This window comes from Drosophila miranda, chromosome 4 (assembly GCF_003369915.1).
Source record: "Drosophila miranda strain MSH22 chromosome 4, D.miranda_PacBio2.1, whole genome shotgun sequence".
NCBI lineage: Eukaryota > Metazoa > Arthropoda > Insecta > Diptera > Drosophilidae > Drosophila > Drosophila miranda.
In genome coordinates this window covers 22200430-22217349 of record NC_046677.1, presented here as the reverse complement: position 1 = coordinate 22217349, position 16920 = coordinate 22200430, and the positions used below count along the sequence as shown (strand labels likewise).

General features: G+C 45.5%; 3 protein-coding genes across 6 annotated transcripts in view; 2 read left to right on the top strand and 1 right to left on the bottom strand.

Annotated features, from left to right (window-relative positions):
- LOC108162823 (hyphally regulated cell wall protein 3) overlaps window positions 1-16920 on the bottom strand; it is a 78610-nt gene that overhangs the window by 1798 nt on the left and 59892 nt on the right. For 2 of the 3 annotated variants that reach the window (XM_017297750.2, XM_017297749.2), the window contains exon 7: window positions 1775-3183. The exons of the other annotated variant lie outside the window; for it this stretch is intronic. In XM_017297750.2, the coding sequence (XP_017153239.1) occupies window positions 2815-3183 (369 nt within the window). In that variant the 3' untranslated portion in view covers window positions 1775-2814. Of the gene's footprint in view, window positions 1-1774; window positions 3184-16920 lie in introns of those variants that run through there. 3 annotated transcript variants of the gene reach the window in all.
- Window positions 4083-5169, top strand: LOC108162826 (accessory gland protein Acp32CD). 2 transcript variants are annotated; one of them, XM_017297753.2, is made up of 2 exons: window positions 4083-4999; window positions 5080-5169. In XM_017297753.2, exon 1 carries the CDS (start codon window positions 4113-4115, stop codon window positions 4995-4997), a length of 885 nt encoding a protein of 294 aa, XP_017153242.1. In that variant the 5' UTR covers window positions 4083-4112; the 3' UTR covers window positions 4998-4999; window positions 5080-5169. The 2 variants fall into 2 exon arrangements, with proteins under 2 accessions (XP_017153242.1, XP_017153241.1); XM_017297752.2 differs by having other exon boundaries at window positions 5075-5169.
- On the top strand, window positions 6162-8232 carry LOC108162825. Its single transcript, XM_017297751.2, has 2 exons — window positions 6162-7761; window positions 7826-8232. Exons 1-2 carry the CDS (start codon window positions 6179-6181, stop codon window positions 8139-8141), a joined length of 1899 nt encoding a protein of 632 aa, XP_017153240.2. The 5' UTR covers window positions 6162-6178; the 3' UTR covers window positions 8142-8232.

Below are 16920 nucleotides of genomic sequence, written 5' to 3'. Positions count from 1 at the left end.
GAATTGGGGTCATTCGTTGCAAGCTAAAATGAGCTGGCATTTGTATTAGTAGGTCATCTGTCGCGAGGCCCGGGTCTCTGCTGCACAGTCCTGTGACGTCACAAACCAACGCGAGTCGCAGTAAAAATCCAAGTTCAGAACACAGGGGAGTGCATCTCTCTTCAAGTTCTACTCGCTCTTTTGGCTGCGAAAGGGCACCAATGAACACATCCGCCCTGTTGCACAGCCTGTTTTCAGTTCACTCAACATATATTGCTCGTCTCACGTATATTGTCTAAATATCTTCATATATTTGTTACATTTCATTAATTAATTCTAATTATTTGCTGAGTGCTAAGAACGAGCTGTGACACTACCAAATATATCCAATAGATCAATCGATATATTTTTAGAGGGATTATATATATATATTCTTGATCTGAATCTGTATCCTTAGGCCACCAGTAGATGTAGATTGAAACAAGTAAATAGCAATGTATAATTACATGTCACGAATATGTAAAAACAACTATTTAAGCAAATGGTACTGAGTATCGTCGACAGGTGGCTCATCTGGATCTACATACATAGATGCAGGTTAGATGTCAATCATGTAAAATTGGGAATCGGTCGTGTCCGGGCATGAATTTCTGAGATATGTATTCATTAATTAAATGCACGCTGCAAGCATTCCCTAAGTCGTAACCTCCCTATACTCTTTGCTGACGATCGAAAAAAATCATTTTTTAACAAAACGTTTTCCTCTAACATACAAATTTCTGTTAATATATTCAATAATTTGAATAGTTTAGGAAAGGCTGCAAGAAATCGGAAAGAAATATAAAAATTGTAAATAGTTGTCTGTGCTGTTAATGGACTTTTTGCTCTTACGACAAAACCCAATCGAAATGGGCATGGTACAAAATTGGGGTTCAAGCCCCCTAAAGAATCTGACATTAAAGCTTTGGCACACCGAAGTATACGTACGTTTTGTAATTGGCCTTAATTAACGTGCACTTGCAGACCAACCTCTTTGGGGCAAGATTTAAGCGTAATTATTTTAAAAATAAAACCATAGCAAACTATTATTGCCGTGGCAGTAGCGGATAACTTGGATGGGCTGGATGGGGTCTGTTCTTAGGGATACTTGAACCGGGCAGGCGCAGTGAATTATGACCGAGTAATGAGAACCAAGGAGCGGCGATCCGATGGCCCACAATATCAGTTCGCGTGTCTCAAGTGCATTGCTGTGCAATTTACGCGGGGCCGATTTTAATAAATTCAATGACTCCAATTTGTAATTAGACGCTGGAGGTGCGCTGCGTGCTTTTAATTGTTTTGCAGCCATCCTTGGTTGCCTTTTGGCGCAACGGTTCCGCTCGACCCGCAGCGCAGAGAGCGGTCCGGAGGTCAGCCGCGTGCCCATAACGCCTCAGAGACTGCATTCAGAAGTGCATAACCAAGACTCTGGCTATGCCTGGTACCCCACCGTAGGGGTGCATGTAGGTTCAGAAGGAACCTCATAAAGCATATACATAACTTATACGCAAGTGGCCGGCTTTCCATCCGGATGAACACCTAGATGATCTCGGACACATCATCCCACCAGGATGGCGGCAGCCAGGATGCAGAAAATAGGTTCCTGAAGTATCTTAAAGCCCCCATTGTTGTCTATTAAGCAATAGGGTATTCCATTGTCGAGGCACTCTCTCTGGTTTGATGTTTTGTGTGCGTTTTGTATGATAACTGGTATAATTTATTTGCTTTAGCTTGTGAAAAATAGCTATATTTCTATTAAATGTAAATAATAAATCAAATTTATTCTTTCCTATTTTTGCAGAAGTATTTTTTAAGTTTTTTGCATACGGCCTAAGTGTTAGAAAATGTCTGTCTCTATTTAACTTATAAATAATTAAATAAACAATATTTACAAAGGAAACTATAAAATATAGGGTTTTTTGTTTTTTCCTACTTTCTTTCTGGGTCTTTGTGTGTATATGTGTTTGTGTGTGTTTTGTGTGTTTGTGTGTGTGTGTGTGTGTGGGTGTGTGTCTTCAAGTCTTGGAGCTCTTAAAAAAATGATATACAGTTCTTAAAGTTGAATTTTGAATTCTCTCTGTGCATGGCCGCAGAAAATATATAAACATATATAAAATATATGTGGAAATAAAAAATTTTGTGGGTGGGGTTGGGTTTGGGGTGTAACAATTGATTTGCCGTATCGCAATATAAGATATAAAATAAATAGCCTTTTACTTTCGGTTTTGCTAAAACAACAATATAATATTGAATTCTTTAAGTTTTTAAGTTTCTCATTTCGCGGAATTCTACGTATTAAATGTATGTGTATCTGCATTACTGACTAGCAGTTAAAAACGAATAAAAGTCATAGAAAATAAATAAAATTCAATGCAAAGGGCAGGCCGCTCTGCACTTAAGTACGTAAAACGAAAACTCTATGTCTCTCTCATTAAATTGACTAATTAATTGATTAACTCTATACAAATATGTGTTTATGTATGTGTTTGTGATCTGTCTGTTTCTGTTTCTGTGTCTGTGTCTGTGTCTGTGTGTGGCTGTCTGTGTGGGTGTATTTGTGTGTGTCAGTGTGCAAATGGAAGACTTTGCGATCGTTGTTGTTTTAGTTGCTGTCACTTAGAGTTCACAACTTTAGCTACTACTAGCTACTAGCAATTAGATTACACATTTAATTTATACAGTTATACTCTTCCTCGCCATTTTTTTTTGTTTTCTTGAAAGCTCATTTGGTACAACGATTTTGCAGTTGAAATGCAATTAGTTAGCATAGATATTTATAGGGACGGCAGCTGATAACTAGCTGGCGTCGTTCATGCAACATGTGGCATTGCTGCGGCTACTGCTGGTGCTGTTGCTGTTGCTGCTGCTACTGCTGCTGCTCCCATTGAAGATCTCCGTTTTGATGATGCTGCAACTAGTTGGGGCAGTGGCAGTGGCAGTGGCGGTGCCAGCCCCTGCTGGCGGTGTTCCTCCCGTCGTTTGCAAGGCCAACATTTGTTGCGCCTGCGCAACGCATGCAACACACGGACACGGCCCGCCCAATTTCCTCGCCAATATCGATCGCAACTTGAGAGCCGGCCCCAGCTTCATGCCCAGCGAGTTAACCAAATGATCCTCGGTTAAGAGCGGCAGCCCGGTGCCGTCGATGGACTGATCACGGAACGACTGCAAAGAGAGCGAGAGAGAGAGAGAGAGAGAGAGAGCGGAAAGAGAGAGGATTATTAGTTGTCTGTGCGCATGCGTGTGTGTAAGAGTAGATTTATGAGTGGCACAGTGGTTCATGTTCGAAATTTACAATTCAAAAATAAATGAGGGACATCAGAAAAGTACTATATTTCCCTCCCAATGAAACTCGACTGATGCCCGTCCAAAGTCTATACAGAACCACAGTGCCAGTGCCAGTGCCAGTTCCAGCCAGGAAGCCTCTTGGGCACAGGGCATCCTGTATCTCTCTGTGTGTGTGCCTCTGATTAATGCGCGACTTTTAAAATTGTTAATGAAAAACGATTTTAGCCAGGGCTGCCTGACTTGACTCCGGCTCCTGCTGCAGTAGCATTTTCATATTTGCAACGCACGATCGATTGAAAGTGGGCGCAGAGAGCGGCAGGCACTGCCACTGCCACTGCCACGCCCCCCACAGCTCTGCTCTCTAACCAAACTCCCCTTTGGGGCAAAAAGCGAAGCTCGCGCCACATGAGATTTCTATTATAGATTGGCCCTGATTGAATTCCAAGCCGCACTCGTTCGAAAGGGGGGGCAACCTGTTTCAGAGCCAGCTGCTGATGTTGCAGTTCCTGCTGCTGCAACGGTTGCAACTTCTTCTGCTGGCCAGCAACTAACAACTGCCACTGTTTGGCCATCGAGCTGTGGCTGTGGCTGGGGCTGCGACTGATGTTTGATGCCACTGCCACTGCCACTGCCATTGCCCGTGCTCCATGTTGGACACGCCTTTATCGGGGCAACTGTTTATGGGCTGCTCCACATCCAAATCGATTGTTGCGATTCGAGCGATTCGCCGCACTAAACGGACCTCATCATCTATATATAAGAGAGGCAACCAGGGCGCTGCTCCAAAGCTTGGGATTGTAGCAGCGATGTGGAGGATACGGCTACTCACACTGGTCCTGCTGACCCTCGTCCAGATGGAGGGGACCAGGGTCCTCGGGCAAAAGTACTATATGAACTTTGCCTTCAACAACAACAATCCCGATGCGGCGCTCAGCGGCGAGGGCAACGGCGGGGGCGGCGGCGGTACCGATGGCAGGACGGCCCCAAACGAACAGTACAACGATCATGGGATCGGGGATGACGGTGACCATGACGCCGATAACCTCAGCTATCACAACGCTGACGGAGGCGATGATAACGGAGATCATAACGAAGGACCCCAAGGGGATCATGGCGGTGATCACGACGCTGATTACGGAGGGGGTGATCACGATGGTGGCGATGGAGGCGACGGGGGCGATGGGGGAGACGACGGTGGTGGTGGCGATGGTTTTCAAGACGATTACGTTGACCATGGCGATGACAATGATCATGGTGGTGATGGAGGCATGGGTAATGGTGACGATGGCGAGGGTATTCCCGATCCAATTCCCGGCGTTGATGACGACGACGACAGCGACAGCAAAGACGCGCACAACCGTCGCGAGAAGTTGGCCGAAGTTGAGGCCGAGGGAGCCGCCGCTGCGAATGGAGCACACAGCCACCACAGCAGCTACGAGATCAGCATCGACGACAGCTTCGGCGGACGATATGTGCGCTCCATCTACGAGAGCAGCGAAAGCCACGGCCACTCCGGCAGCCGGGGCGGCTCCCGCAGTGGGGGCAAGGCGGACAGTTCTGACAGTCAAGGAGGAGGAGGTGGAGGAGGAGAGCCGCTGCGCCTTGCCGCCGCTGGAAGGGCACGCAAGGCACCCAAGGCCCCCAAGGCCAAAGAAAGAACGTACGGGATAGATGACTACGAGGAATACTGAACGTAGGTCCCTGACCAGTCTTTCAGAGAAAATGCATTTACTGAAGTATCTGTTTTCGTTTCTTTTCTTTTTGGCAGAATAGCCCGGCCGTGGAGTTTCGGAGGTTGAATAATCCTCTTCACATGAATTCATTAAATATATGTCAATAAAATTTTAAATATAGAACAGGGAATTTCATAGTTATGGATGGGATGTTCCATTGTGGGTTAAAACCTTTCCGACAGTAGTAATTGGTGGGAAAAACGATAAGAAATAATTGCAACACGTTAAACAGCGAATTACTCTCCGATGCAGGCTCCAATAAAGCCACTACTACTGTCAGAGCATTGCCAAGCCTTCAAATCCTTCAAAGATAATCCCTGCTTGCGACGCAATTACCTTGCCGCGCTTCCGCTTTCTAACCCACGCACATTGGCGCAGAGGAACACGCTCAAAGCGCACGCACTCTTCTCGCTCTTTTCGCTTCCAATCCTCTCTGATCCAGTCGTCTCTCACTCTCTCTTCGCACTCTCTCGTTGGCACCTACACGGCAATGGGACTTGCGGTGGACAAGAAAAAGCATGCTCTGCAATGCGAAGGGCAGTGGACAAGAACAAGCGGTAAATGATCAAGAAAGGCAACGTAAAGTAACACTGCGAACAATCTTGTGGTTAATACAAAATACACTGAGAACAATACTAAGATGTTTGTACAGAAAAAGCATGACCTTGCTCCCAGCTGCTCCTATCGAAAGAATGCAAAAACAATGCAATCAATCCCCGTAGGTTTTTATATATTTTCTTCATAAGAGTATGGCATAGAACTACAAATACAAATATTTTTGTTTACAATATTTATATTATAATGCGATTTAAATTTTTATTTTCTCCCTACTAACCAACCGAATAATGTGTGTTCTGTGACCAAGTAACCAATTAAAAGTCAACCTTTCTCAAAGCCCATTTAAAATAAAAATGAACTATGAACTCGAGAGAACATGAGTTTTATAAGTCCAGAGCTTGACTCTATCGAATCGCATGACACTTAATTGCCGCTTCATTAAAATTCAACTATGGCCTGATATCACAATTGGCAATAGATAATAGGATCGGTCACATGCCCAGCATGCGAGGTTATAAAGAGAGCCCAGATGGTATCTATTGACTTTCACACTGGCTATGACCAGCGTGAAGGTCGTCGCGATGCTAAAGCGTTGTTTGTGGACCATAACCCTGCCGTGGATTGTCCTTAGCCAGACCTACTACATGAACTTCATATTCAATAACTATCGATATGTGGACCGGGAACGTAAGGAAGTGCATACCGATAGGAAGAACTATACAAAGAATATGACCATCGAAGAGGAGACTCTGGAGATCAATTCGATAGAGTCAGAGACTCTGGAGATCACTTCAAAGCAGATTGCGCCCAAGCCAGCGGTCTCCTATGAGGACTGGCCATCACTGGAAAGCCATGAATCGGAACTGTCTGCATTAAACACGGATGAGGATGATAATGCTGATGAGGTGGATAAGGTTGACAACATTATTGAGATTATACATAACAATGGGAAACCGAAGAAAACTACCACCATCACCACAGAGCGACTCACCACAAAGAGACACATCACAAAACACACCACTAGAGAACCCACCACAGAACAGCCCATGATTAAGTACCCAGTAGCAAACAAAAAAAAGAAACCAAATCGAGAAAAACCCGTCGTAAACAAAGGCTCTACAGTAAAAGTCGTAGAAGTAACCACGGAGAAATTGCCTAATTGCATGCTAATAGATATCATAGCCGACTCTGGCAAAGGGGCCCAAAAAGAAACCACTACCAAAACCCCAGAGCGACCAAGAAAAACAACCCCTAAGAAACCAAGAAAAACAACACCAAAGAAACCAATAGAAACAACTCCAAAAGAACCTCCAGAAACAACCCCAGAAGAACCTATAGAGACAACCCCAGAAGAACCAATAGAAACAAATCCTAAAGAACCTATAGAAACAATCCCAGAAGAACCTGTAGAAACCATCCCAGGAGAGCCCATAGACACAAATCCAAAAGAACCTATAGAAACAATCCCAGAAGAACCTATAGAAACAGTCCTAGGAGAACCCATAGACACAAATCCAAAAGAACCTATAGAAACAACGCCAGAAGAACCAACAGAAATAACCACAGAAGCAGACACAGCGGATGGCACTTCAAATAAGACCACAGAATTGAAAACCGTCACACCCCATCCCCCGGAATTCTTCCACTATCCCGGAGCCAAGTGTCACGAGGAACTGGATCTGCACGAGCTGTTCGGCATCAGCCTTGAGAGAGATCGCGGCCTGCCCAGCAAGGTGTTCTGCGATTTCAACAATGACTGGGGCGGTCCCTGGTACCTGATGACTCGCATCGAGCTGCCGAGTAGGGTGCACATGCGGCATTGGTTCTTTGGGTATTTGACCGATGACTACAACGACATGAATATCAACTTCATTTCCCTGGCGCACATCATGAACTCCATGCGGATAGCCATGCTGATCATCGGACAGGACAACAACGACAAGTTGGTCTACAATTTGTACGACGATGTGGTCATCTCGGGCTTCAACGATCTCTTCATGCTGCGCAAGGCCCAGCTGGTGGAGGCCAATACCACAGATCTGCTGTTCGTCTCCGTGGGCGATGTGATCAACACGTTTTCGGGTCGGAATCGCTCCTGTCCCTTCCACGTGATGGGCGGCTGGTGGGGCTTCAACACGTGGCGCCCCACATCCCAGTATTTCTGGTAAGAGCAGTTCTCATTGGTACACAAGAGTTTTTCCGTAGAACTTCCAATGATTTCCTTTCAGTGTCTTTCCCGTGGATAGAGACATCAAGCGTCCGGGCTTCATAGCCATCTTCATCAAGCCCAGTCCTTTTGCCGTCAACAACACGGCCCTGTACGAGAATGTCATAACCACACGACGCCCCTGGGTGCCCACCGTCGATGCCATTCTCATGGAGCAGGCTAACCACGACCAGAAGGTGTACTACCAGCTCAGAAATGAGGAGTTTCTGGACACCAAGAGGGCCGCGCTGGCTGAGCTGGGGCGTCGCTCTCAGATCTTCAGAGACTTTAACAAGAACCGAATAATGGACAACGGCCAGCCATTGGGCCCTACATAGCACATGAGCATATCCTAGACTTAAGGACGAGAGCTGGTACTCACAACAACAAGAGAGAGAAAAGATTTTAATCAAATACTCAATAAATATACGATGAAGTTTTTTCTATGGTCTTTTCACTAGGGGGAGGGGATCGGATCCATTCATTTGCGTGTTGCCAAGATTTTGAATATGTAAATATGCAGAAAATCTACGATTTTACGATCTGCCTTTCGTTAAAGCAATTTGTTGCAGGAAGAAGAGGCATGAATGTGATATTCATTTTGTCAATGAATCGAATAGAATAGAATTTTAATATAAATGTAATTTGATCTGCACAGATTCTCTCCTCGAACAAACAGAGATCAAACTCCCAGTAAAAGCTTTCTTGGGTGTCCATTCTTCACATTTCTCCGGCAATTTAATTATGAATTTATTTCCTTACTATCACCACAACATTACCACAAAAAACACAAAAAAAGCCAGCTGCAGAGTAGGAAAAACGCCAGGTTCTGACCGGAAATTGGTGGCTTTTACTCCAATGGCCAGGGCCCACAGAGCTAGCTCTCTTCGGCTCTGTCATAATTCTGTTGCTCGGGCAAACAGCGAGGGGGAAATGGGGAAAAGACCAGGCTTTGATTTGGGTGCCTCTGTGGTTATGGCCATGGCCATGGCCAAGTGCATTGGGCCGGCGAGCATTGCATTCTAAATTCTGTGCCAATAATTGACAGAGGCCAACAATAGCAACAACTGACCAGCCGAGCAGCCCACAGCAACAGCAACGGCAACAGCAACAAGAACTTTGCATTAACTACGATAGAGGCAGAAAGCCTGGCCATAACAATACGGGCCAAAAGCAGATTTGAATTGTGAGTCTCTTAGGCCTCTCGGCTCTTGACTTTGAACTCCTTTCGAGCAAAGAGTCTGCGAGCGAGGAGGTCTACACGCAATGTAATTGGACTGCAGTCTATCTGGGTCCATTGCAGGCAATTTAAGCAAAAGAACAGAACGGAAAGCCCACTGCCAACAACAAAAGCGAGCAGCAAAAAATATGGAAATATGCAAATCATTTTGTTGCATCAAACAAAAGACTCGAAAGAGAAACGGGGCAGCAGCAGCACTAGACGAGCGGAGCCGATGATCGTGTGTAGATTTTTCTTTCCCCAAAAAGAGAAATATTAATTAATGCAAAGGAGACTGGAATTTATGTAGCTTTGATGGTTTCGCAGCTAATATTTATTTGGCACACAAAACAGATACACATTTTGTTGATTGAAAATTAGCATACGAGTCCACAGTCCATAGACCATCCATCGCCTGGAATCTGCGCAATCGTAGCGGCTGCCAAAATATTTTCAATCAAATTAGAGGCCGACACGTGAGATGCTTATCTCTGAGCTACGCCCAGACTTTCAATCTAATTAAACTTTATAGTTCAAGTTTTTACGGACACGAGTGGTGACCTGACTTGACCATGGGACACAGATGGTTAAATATCAATGAGAGGAGGGTTCGATTCGACGTTGATTTGCATACGACAGCACCAGACCAGCACCAGCAAAAGATTCGTCAAAGGTTTGTTTTAGAGCCAAAGAACTCGTAAATATTTGTTGCGTTGCTTCTTTTTTTTATACGACCTAAACTCCGGTCTAGAGTCATTCGTTCTTTTCATTTTGCTGGTGGCTTTAATAGAGCTATAAAGTTTAGGCCCAATAAAGCTATTTTGTTGCGCAATATTTACATAGAATTCAAGTGGGTTTCAATCATAAAAAGGCCACATAAAATTGATACTCGTTTGGCTTAAAATATACCAAAGAAAAAAAAAGAGATCCCAAAGATGCCAGAGTTATCAGAGATCGCAAACTCACGAGAAGAAAAATGTTCCCTAAAATATGGACTTATGTTTGTAATCTGTACACTCAGAGAAAAATGACCTCGTACAAAGAAACACAACCATTTTAATATTGAATATTGGATTTTTCAATGGAACTTTCAGAGAAAATGGCAGAAAACGCCAACAAGTAGATCGAGAATTCACCTCCGCTTCGTTACGAGTCAAATATTAAATACTCCGCTCATCCGAAAGCGCAGATTGGTAGTATGGACAAAGAATGTCCAAATTGTCAAGCGCTCAAATTCAAACGGCACGGATCCATATTCAAACAGATTAGTAAAAGTAGTAAAAAGAAACACACCCATATTTCGAGGATTTCTTAAAACCACCCAAGCCAATACTATGGCTTCTACGATATTCCTGTCCATCTCTAATTTGCAGTAGTAAATGGCGATAATTGAACTCTCCTCAGCGCTTAATGTTCCAATTGAACCCCGGGATGAGGCTGAAGAGCACCTAATCCAAACGATATTTCTTTCACGCGCCCATCTCTAATATGCATATAAGTGGATTGGTTTCAAATTGAAAGAAAAGAACAACCATTTGGGGGATAATCTCAAAGTTGTGGAATGTTTTCGTTTTTTGGTTTTTTCGCCAAATAAATTAATAGCAGGGTCAGGCCGTATGGCGCGTCAAAATGTGAAACGTGCCAGGGTCCTCTCATCCTCCTCGGAACCCGAATCTTAGCCCAAAAGACACATCACACTAATAAGCGGCTGCAAAAGTGCTTCTGGCTGCTTCTGGTCACTCGCTCGTCTCTCCACGGACTCCTCGGACTCCTCAGTTCGCTCTCTCCCCCAAAAAACATTTTAATTTGAAGACCAAAGACCCTGCTGTTCGACTCGACGAAAAATGAATTCTACCCCGTCTTTACGGCAGCGGCGACGGCGGCGACGGCGGCTCCTCTCCCAATTGTATTTCTGGGCTCAATTTAGTTGTACGGATTTTGACCTGCTTAACCCTACAGCCAGCCATCAGCCAACAGGCCAACACAGAGTCCAACACACAGACACAGTGACTGGCAGGGGAGGGGAGGGACAGCTGGCTGGGAGGGGCAGACGAGTGGCGAAGACAACAATTTGAATTCTAAATTGAACAGCTTTTTGTGCTACCTATGCCCGGGAGCCCGTAGAACGTGGGCCGACCTGCTGCCAACTTTTGCAGAGGTTGAAGCTGTTCTCGGAGCTGACTCTGAAGTTGAGCCAGAGCCTGAGCCACCGTCAATTGCGCCCAACTACCTACTCATTGTAATTCTTCATGTCTGGGTCTGGCATGGCCTGGTCGGGTCGGATCGGGTCTGGTCTGGGCCCCAGCTACAGCTACAGCTACAGCTACAGCCGGGGACTGGCCAAAGGCAAGCTCAAAGAAAGAGACTGACTTCGACCTGATTGCCGGCAGTGGCTGTGGCAGTGGCAGTGGCAAGTACCAAGTACCAGTTGCCCATCAACAACCTTTGGCTCGGTTCGCTCGTATCGGTGGCTGCCCACCTAAAATAACAGCCGCAACAAAAACAACAAAAGAATCGCAAAAGTGGGGTATAGTCGACCGTGTGATAGCCTGTAATGAGTGGAGTATTATGGAGTAATTTACTGAAGACATATAAACATATAGAGTGTAGATTGCATTGAACAAAGAAACATTATTATCAAAAAATAAATAGAATTTCGAGTAAAATCGAATTAAATCTTCAAAAATCTAGAGAAATTTCATATAAATATTGTCTTAGAACCCAATAATTGTTCTCAAAAACCTTGTTAAACGTTTGATGGTTCGAAAAAATTATCTTCAGAAAATAGTAAAAAAAAGTCAAAAAATATGTTTCAAAAATATTAATATGATATATTGAAATATTCTGAAATATTACTGATAAAAGGATTATCTACGCTTTTTACTCAACTCAACTATTTGAAACATATTCATATAAGTCCTTGTCCCCATATCGACAACCTTCCATGCAGCCCAATCTACCCTCTTTCTCTGTTGGCCCTGTCAAAGGGGTATCATTGAAAAGTTGACTTGTTTGCCCATCGCCATTGCGGGGCTACACTTCACTTGTGTCTTTGGCTTTGGCTTTGATTTTGGTACGAGTATTTAATGATATTTCTCTTCTCTTTTTATTCAGGCATCCCATCCCATCCCATCCGATCCCATCCCAGGCCCAGCATTCAACCCAACAATTACGCTTAATGCCAAACATCCTCTGACGTCCGACTGTCTCACTGTCCAATGGGTCCAACGGAGCCTCCCCGCCCGAGTATCCCCCCAGTGCGGTGGCTGTGGTTTGATCTTGTTACGCATTCGATGCTCTGCTCTCTTCTACTAGGTGGCCTCGCCCCGTTCAGGGCTGAATACTGGATTCTGGATTCTTGTTGCTGGCATCTGGAATCTAGTGCAATCTAAGGTAGCATTTGATTGGCATGCAGCCTCTCCTCCGACTATCATAGTTCGACGAGAGAACATCCTCCAAAATGCTCTATTCCATCCACTTTCCATCGAAAGTGTTGGAAATTGCCAGTCTGGGCCCCCCCCTTATATCTATTACAGAGAAAACTGTATTCTATATCAATCACTCGACTGTGGTTTCAACAGCAATGAATAAAAATTGCCCGCTTATTATTTAAATAATTTAATAAATTATTGAAAAGTCCCCCTGGGGCCGCGGCTCTGTCTGGCTGTCCCTCTAGACAGTTGTAATAAATAAGTTTTATTTTTATTTCACTGCTTCTGCCGCTGGCCAGAGAGAGGGATAGAGATACAGTGGGAGTAAATGACTGAAAATTACTGGAGAAATTTAAACAATTTTTAAACATAAGAAGTCTAAAAATAAAGTATTTTCTTAACAGAAGTTCTCATAAATGTTTCTCCTCAATTTCTTACCAATATTTGCCCATCTTTGCCCACTGTGCACAATGGCTACGTACCAGCAAAGATATTGTATCTTAAGGTCAAAATATTAGCAAATTTTATGTGACCCGATCGTCCGCCATAGAAACAAAAGAAGGCCACAAGGGGGAGCTCCATCCGACTCGGACTCGGACAGGCCCAAAGGAGGAGGAAGAGGGAGGAGAAGGAGGAGGGGGAGGACCCCTGCAGCCGAGGTCCGCGAAGAGATGGGGCTGTTAATTTCGCTGTGGACGCGGCTCGAGAGCAGCGGTAGGCACATAATCAGTTTATTTTGTAGTTTTGTTGGGTTCCCCCCCCCCAACAGGCAGCAGGCAAGGAGGAGCTGCCGCTGCCGTTGCCGCTTCTGCTGCTGCAGGAGCTGCGCTGAAGTACAAGATGAAGAAGAAGAAGAAGTGCCCCGGGTTACACGCCAAAGATACAATTTTAGATTATATGGCCAACTGCGCGCATGCGCATAATAATAATGCATGCAACAAGACGACGGCGGCGACGGACGCCGACGGACAACAACGACGATGGCGATGGCGACGGCGACGAGTAGCCAATTGCAGCTAAAGCCCAGGCCAGCTCTGGCTCTGGCTCTGGCTCTGGCTGGGGCTTCCTGTAGGGGCACAGAAAAAAGGCGTGCAAGTGGGTATAATCATCATCAGCTTTGATAACACACCACGAGCGACGCGACGTTGCTGCAACGACCTGCCTGGGTCCGAGCAGCACTCGAGAGCACCCCAAAGACCCCCAGACCCCCAGACCCTGGCATGATCTGCTGCTTGGCATTTGACTTTCGGTCTCTGGGACTCTGAGACTCTTTCGGTTGTATGTTTGTGTTTGGCTGTGCTTCCAGTCATGCGCTGAATTCGCTTTGGTTCCGACTTGAGGTCTCCGGGGTCTCTGGGGTCTCAATGGGGGCTGCTGCCTGACTTTGCGGGCTGCTCCCTGCTGCCTGCCTTCCCGCCTGCCTGCCTGCCCCATCCGACTGTCAGTTAAATGGCAGCTCTGTTGCCGTGGCCACCTTATAACCTCCGTCTGGTGCACATTTCATCTAACCTCTGCTCCAGTCCGGCAGCCACAGTGGGCCTTCTGGGACGGTATGGCAGATCCATTCTACAGCTTGCAGATTGCTTAGGAATAAAGAAATTACAGGACAAACGCCTTCTGTCTAAAGATTACACATGTAATGCCCTCTTGATGGGTACAAATATCATTGAACTTCTCTGAGAATGTCCACAATTTGTCTGTTAATCGCCACTGTGCCACATAGAGAGAGAGAGGGAGTGAATGGGGACCTTGCAGCCCCCCCTCCGCACTCGATTGCAATCATTTGCTTTCGTGCTGTGATTTCTGGCCCCCAAAACTCTTCTAAAAAGAACAGAGAACTTTTTCCTTCAATGTAGGTGATTGTTCGGTTCGGCGGATCGGCGGATCGGCCTGCCAGCCACAGCAGGTCGCTGCAGCAAGGCCCAGCCAGCAGCAACATCATCAAACAGACGACATCATTATCGTGCAACATTATCAGAGAAAAGCCAAGCAAACGCGAGGCAAGAAATTGCTTGTCGTTGGGCCAATTTTTTTTGTCCATTTCGTAGGCGGCCAAAAGTGGAAGCCAACACAGAAAAAAAGGCAAAAATCTCTTCGGTCTCCCGCCCAGAACCCCAATATATTGAAATATGGCGGTAAGCGGGCAATTTAAATGTTCCCCCTGCCACCCTGGTCCCCCTTACTGGCTGCTGCTGCCGCTGCACGGAATGTGGTTTTAAGTAATTCATGGATTAATGGTAGCATATTGGTCTTGGTCTTGTGGCCGAAAGGAGCTGGGCTGCAACTGCAACTGCAACTGCAACGCTGTGTGGCTGTCTCTTGACTGAATGGTCGTGTCTGTGCCGCTCTGTCTGTCTCTCTGGCTGCTGCCTGTTGCTGCCTGTCTGCCGGGGCCTTGGCCGTGGTAAGAGTAGGAGTTGCATGTTTAGCACGTGCCTCCAGTTCCTCTTGTTGCACACTCGATTGTTGTTGCAGTCTCGTGTGCGGTAGTTGCCTCCGTGTTCCTGTTCCTGTTGCACGTTGCGCGTTGCACGTTGCCCGTTGCCCGTTGTTGATAATGCGTTGACCGCCAACGCCGCAAACTAGATTGTTACGTTTATAATCATTAGGCAAGTCGGTGATTTGTTCTCCTTTCTGGGCCCCCACTTCCAGCCACTTGGCTGTGCGCTGGGTTCGCATTGATTCTTTGGGCTATGAAAGTCTTTGCTGGTTTCTGTTTTTTTTTTTTTACCACAAAAGCACCGTTAATATGGGTTGTTGTGTGCCGCAAACGGAACTCGGGGCAACCATAGAGTGTTTTTTCTGCCACAACATTTGTGGAGCCGGATCTGTGGCCTTTTGCCATGGGGTATTCTCTCTCTCTCTCTCTTAAAGAAGTAAACCTGATGAACATTAATTTGTATACCTTTCTCTATTCAAGGAATTCTGATAGATACGAGTTCAGTGGAAACGGAACTAGAACTTCTTGGGCTCATATTTTTGAGTTCCCAGCTCCTTTCATTGCTTCCGAGTTTGAATCTTCGACAACCGGCGCCAGGCAGACGCACAAGCGAAAATTACGAAAGAGAATGCCCCAGAATCGAAAAACAAACAAATTAGTTGTCGTGTGCATGACTAGGACCATTTTTGATACAAACGGAATACGGAGGATAAAAAACACTCCGATGGTAGGAAGGCAGGAAGAGGGAAATTTGTTGGCAGAACGAGGGGAAAGGCAGAGATACTACCTTTAGTACAAGGACCCATCGGCTATTCGGATTGGACTCTCAGAGGCAAGCACAGATGTCCTACTTATATCCCATGTGGATTTTAAGCATCTTATTTGTTTATGGATCGAAATTCAATAAATTCAATATTTAAGATTCAATAAAAATGTAGAAAACCATAATTTCTTCACGTTTTTTATTATTTTTTCTATAACCCATAAACCATACAGCGCCCCCATCACACTTACAGTCCCGAAGTTACATCACATCTGAACTTTGACTCTTCCATTGAGGTTTTCCCCTCAATCTCTCACTCTTCTGTCACTCCGCTTAGCCGAAAAATTAATTTGAATTTTGTTATTTGTTGTTTCTTTTTTGGGATACACTCACGTATGTTGCACCGTCATACTTCCTGTGGCACAGAAGAAGCAGGGGGCAACTGGCCACATAACACACTTTTCTCTATCTCCCTGTCGCTGTCTCTGTCCCTCTTTCCACACAACCAACAAATTGCATTTTAATGCAACTTTCCAAATCAATTTTCAAAACCAAACAGCGACAGCGTCAGCCAGGGCGGAGGGGCAAGGGGGCAAGGCAGGCATTTCCCTTAAAAAACCAGAGAGGAGGGCGCAGGGGAAGCAGGGTCCAAGAGCTTGGCCACAAGACAGCGTTGGCCTGGCCAAAAGGCCAATATAAAGATAAATAAAACTTAAGTCAGGCAATGTGACAGTTATGGATGAGAGGGGGCTGTGCACAGTCGTCGGGGAGGGACGAGACGGGCCGGGACGGGCCGGGACCCTGGAGCCAAAATAACGAGTTGCTTGTGCGATAAAAAATCTAACTTTAATACGAATTAAGATAAACAAATAATGAGAGAGAGATACATAGATACCGAAAGTATCTGCATCTGCTTCGAGTATCTGTATGGCAAGGGAGACCTCTGGGGGCCCCAAGCTCAAGTGACAAGTGCGCGGATGGGCCTGGGCTTTTTACATTTCTCGAATACGAGACGATAATGATCATCTGAATGATGATCATGACGATGACTCTGCTGACTTAAGGGGGATTTGCATTGGTTGTTTATGTTTTTGGTTTCATAATGCTGCTGCCCCAACAGCGGATGAACGAATGAAACCCTACGCCTAATAATAGGGTAGTTTTTGAAATGCATACGCGAGAGCCCCCCGAGATGGAGTGCCATGCGATTGTCGGGGGCGTTAGCCATGGGTGCAAAATCTAGAGCTAAAGTTGATCTCCATCT

Excerpts from the sequence above, each read along its gene's own strand:
- LOC108162826 (XM_017297753.2), top strand. The coding sequence starts at position 4,113 with ATGTGGAGGATACGGCTACTCACACTGGTCCTGCTGACCCTCGTCCAG.
- LOC108162825 (XM_017297751.2), top strand. The coding sequence starts at position 6,179 with ATGCTAAAGCGTTGTTTGTGGACCATAACCCTGCCGTGGATTGTCCTT. Across the intron at positions 7,762-7,825 it reads CCCACATCCCAGTATTTCTG|TGTCTTTCCCGTGGATAGAG; the intron begins GTAAGAGCAGTT and ends ATTTCCTTTCAG.